The 4352-nt window shown below is 41.2% G+C and overlaps 1 protein-coding gene across 1 annotated transcript in view; it reads right to left on the reverse strand.

Moving 5' to 3' along the window:
- LOC106513094 (carbohydrate sulfotransferase 15) overlaps window positions 1-2055 on the reverse strand; it is a gene marked incomplete at its 5' end in the record, with an annotated part of 8404 nt that extends 6349 nt beyond the window's left edge. Inside the window, 2 exon segments of the mRNA XM_014001768.1 lie at window positions 555-894; window positions 1464-2055. Coding sequence (XP_013857222.1) covers window positions 555-894; window positions 1464-1910 — 787 coding nt within the window.
- Between the last annotated feature and the right edge of the window lie 2297 nt (window positions 2056-4352).

The raw sequence follows: 4352 nt of genomic DNA on the forward strand, positions 1-4352 counted from the left end.
CTTTCTTCATGTGTTCAATACTTTTTCCCTGTGCCATTCCACATTATTACAAATAACTTCATTTCTGGACATTTATGGTTTGATTTCTTTGCATGGATGGATCACTTGGGTTGTTACCAACATCTGGTGAAAATTTCATGTCATTAGCACCTCTAGTAATTTATGTACTGAGAAAAATGGTGACATGTTCAATACTGATTTTACTCGCTGTATATATATAAAGCTTCTCATCCACTTTATTGCTTAAAGTTCAGTCATTATGGTAACAGCACAATCACATCCATAAGATATAAACAGCTAGCTCAAATTTAATCAATCCCATGATGCCTGCAGCTGCAAACCACTTWAACACATTACTGATGTGCTTGTTGGATCATTTCTTAACCTTGACCAGTTACTTCCTGCAGTTTCTGCTGGTTGCTTAGCAACCTTGCAGCCACCACAAGACTACAAGACAATATTCGCAGTCAAGCATCAGTCCAGTGCATACCGCCATTTATTATCACTTTTATTTTGCAAGGAAGCTACAAAGTCCTGCATCCCATCTGCCTTACCAAACCGTTTCCTGGTCCACCAGTGTGGCTCCTTTACTGTGTTGAACTTGACCTCTGGAAGCATCAGCAGCCTCTGGAACAAGTCTGTCGTGCCACACTTTGGTTGGCCGATGATGTAGAAGTACGGCAGGCAGCGCAGCCGGAACGGTTTGCCATCTCTGTGCCATACGTGCCGAGGGAAGCTGGCTCTCATGTGGTCGCAGACGCTCTTGAAGCTCTTGGAGCGCAGGCTGAAGCGGTTGCTCTTGTACGGGTCTGACATGAGTTCGCTCGAGATCTCCTCATACCAGCACGGGCTCTTGATATTGGGCAAGAAGTCGCGAGGAATCACCGAGAACAACTGCAGAACAAATTGAAATCAGGCAAAATGGCAAACAGCTCAAGTGACATCATACAGTATTTTAAAAACCTTGTTTTGCTGTTGCGCCGTGATGACCCTTACTGATTATCCTCAGTTTGTAAGTCAAACCATACATCATTTTAAAGCATAAAAAACATCAAAACATCATTCCTTTTTTATTTAGAGTCACATTAATGTATTTTGCAGCTTTGCTACATCGCTTATTTGGCCTCTGTTATTCAGCAGGAAACTCCCTGATGCATACCACTAACTGGTATTTAAAGTAATGGCTCACATGTGTTGCAACATGTGTCATTTCAGCCTTACTAAGTCATGTGTTGGCTCTCTTTCTAAAAGCGTTGCTTAAATGTAATGGGAACAACAGCAGAACTGTACGTGATAATAGTGGTTAGGAATGTTAGGCTTTTAGTAAAACTTAGTGAAAGGGCTATTTTAATCAAAACTGATCATTATGAGCTTTATCGAGTAGGTAAAGTGATCATTTATGGTGAAAACACTGGTGTTTTCTCAAGTCTGGATTCAGCGAATGCAGGTGAAAAATGACTCACATGAGGATCCGTGTCAATAATGTTCTTTTCATCGGGTATCTTCCTGGGCGTGCATTGTTGTTTGAAGCTGGTCATATTCATCCACACTTTCAGGTCTGTAAAGCTGTTTTCAATAGGAACTTGAGCTGTGGTCCTGACATCCATGGGTCTGAAGCGGTAAGGCAAGGCAGTGAGCGACAGCCCCTTTTTGTCCCACATCAGGATGTATGAAGCCATAACAAGGAACATCAGAGTCAAGCCCATTAGGAAGCTGACCACTTTGACTTTTGAGATGCTCCTCAAGTGGAATAAAGACGGAAAGCCCTTGGCGTTGGGAGTTTCAGGCGTGTCTGTGTGTGTGAAGTCCAAAAACGTCCTGACAAACGTTTTCCCATACTTTTCAGCCAGGGGCAAACTGTGGAGGCTGAGACTGTGCCCCCTTTGTGGACTGCAGTCCTTGAGAGACATGTTGACATTGAAGCAAGGCAGGCATGTAGAAAGAGATGCCAGGAAATGATTCTGTTAAAAAGGTCGGGCTTCCATGTATGCCGAGTTGATCTGAACTTCATTTGTCTTCGTGTTATACATGTTCCCCACCCATCAGCTGCACCTCCTGTAAAACAGAAACAGGTGTCAGCTAATGCCACATGGTTTTTTTTTCACCCAAAATGCAGCAGCAAAGCCTCCGTTGGAAGTGTTTCAAGCAACTCCCTAAATCCCACAGAGGGGAGCTGAACATTTTTAATACCAGGGTGTCTGAAAGAGCTCGACTCTTAGTCTGATGGATCAATATGGAGTTTTAAGTGATACGTTTTTTTTACAGCAGGACTCAGCCCTACAATGTCTGAGGTTACCTGAAGAGTGTGTGTGGTCTGCTATAAAAAAAAATCACAGCGCATGCAAAGARCAGCTCAATGGAAAGACCCACGAGGTCAGAATAATAGTTACTCTGTAATTCCAAACTAAAAACACACCATTATTCGCTGCTGATTCAAAACCCACCGAGAAACCCTATTTGCCCAACTGTTCAAGGATTTTCACAAAGCGATGTTTGATATTGATTCAGGTGAGCACCAGACAGACAATTTTGTTTCCTCTTTCTCACTTCATAAATAATACTTGACTAGATGGGATTTTTAATTGGGTTCCTGAATCACAAAATGTTATTAAATAAATATTTGTTGCTGTTGTTTTAAAAATCTGAATATGAAAATGAYTGATTATCTTTCCTTATAACAGAACTGTGCCTGTCAAATTACAATTATATAACCTTATTTGTCCACACTTATATCAAGAGGACAATAAAGGTTTATCTTATCTTAAAATAAAGGGTGATTCATAGTATTTATCTTCAAGAAAATATATAAATACAAAAAAAGAAAAAAATACCTATTGACTCCATGTAAATAAAAAAGTGTAAGTTGATAGATATCAGCTTTAGGACTTTTTTCAGTGCTTTCATGTGTACATGGCAATGTGTTTTTTGCTTACAATCCTCCCATTATGTTATGATTGGTGCCTGTAGTAATGTTTTATTCTAGTTTTCTGTCTTGTCATCCGTTTTCTACCTCCTGTCTACCTTTTTCTCCAGCCCCGCCCACTCTCACCTGCTCCTTATGTTTTTCTCCCAGGTGTTTCCTGTTTGTGCTCATTAGTCTCACCTTTAAATTCTGTGTTTTGTCTTCACTTCCCTGTCGGATCATTCTTCTGTATTGTCCTGCCCAACCTAGCCTTGTGAGTTTTTTGAGCTGCCTTTGTGCACGTTTTGTTTAAATAAATTTTGAYTTTTGGTTCTTTTGAAACTGCCTGCATCATGGGTTCATTCCTGCCTGAAAATCCTGACACATTATGTGAAAATATACTACAAGTTAAACTGTTGATGCAGATTTGATTTGATCCACAGCAATCCTTTCACACACTTGTACATTTCATAACAGACAGCACTGAGTCTTCACAGACTTGTAAGGAATGCACACTATTCAAAAGCTTGTGTGGACAGCTGCTGAGCTTCAAGAGGAACATATTTTTTGATTCCTCTAAAGATGCTAAGGCGCTTACTTGATGATATCTCAGTTGATAGAAGTGTCTTTTTTAAATTGCTTTTGACAGCAACTCACAAAAAGAAAGAGTTCGAGTATTATTGTAGTGTAGATTTAACTCATTTCCTATAAAATGTGATTTGTTTTCTGTATGTTTGTTTTCATATTGAAATATAAAGCTCTTTAGCCCGATTTTCTTTATGAAGTATATCTTTAATTTGAAACGCAAAGCAATTTTTTTCCTGTCTTTTCCTGATATCACTGTTAGTGATTAATGCCTGGTTTGGGTTGGAAAATTTCCAAGTGTAAAACAAAAAAAAAAGATTTTTAAATGTCACCAAGCATAAAGAAGGACGTGAGACTCAAAAGTAAAGCCCTGAGTGGAGAGGTGAAGCATAAAAGACGAAAATAAAAAGTCAAGGCTGAAACCAAACCCAGTCAAGTCTAAGCAACTGATCTGAAGCAGGAAGCATAAACAAGGAACTGACCGAGGTGAAAACCCACCATCAAAATCCTGAGTCCAAATAAAGCCCATCGCCTCTCTGCATAGTCTTTTCTTTATGCCCACAATGTGGAAATTGAACCTTTTTTAATTGCTCTATAGAACAACACGCACCAACAGTACATCTGAGGGTGGGGGTGGGAGTGTCGGGGTCTTTTTTCCCATCCCGTTCCCCGACTGCCATTTGGGGAGGGGGTCCTGAAGAAGGGCGGACCACCAGGTGCAGTCCTGGGCTGTGGGTGGGCTCGGGGCTTGGATGGTCGCCGGGGGCGGGGCTGGCTCTCCGTCCTCCCTGGTGCTGCTTGGTCTCCTGAGGTGTGGCTCTTGGTTMCTGTGGGTGGCCCGCTGGCCGGGGTGGCTGCTGGGTTT

This window comes from Austrofundulus limnaeus, unplaced genomic scaffold, assembly GCF_001266775.1.
Source record: "Austrofundulus limnaeus strain Quisiro unplaced genomic scaffold, Austrofundulus_limnaeus-1.0 Scaffold0, whole genome shotgun sequence".
Taxonomy (NCBI): domain Eukaryota; kingdom Metazoa; phylum Chordata; class Actinopteri; order Cyprinodontiformes; family Rivulidae; genus Austrofundulus; species Austrofundulus limnaeus.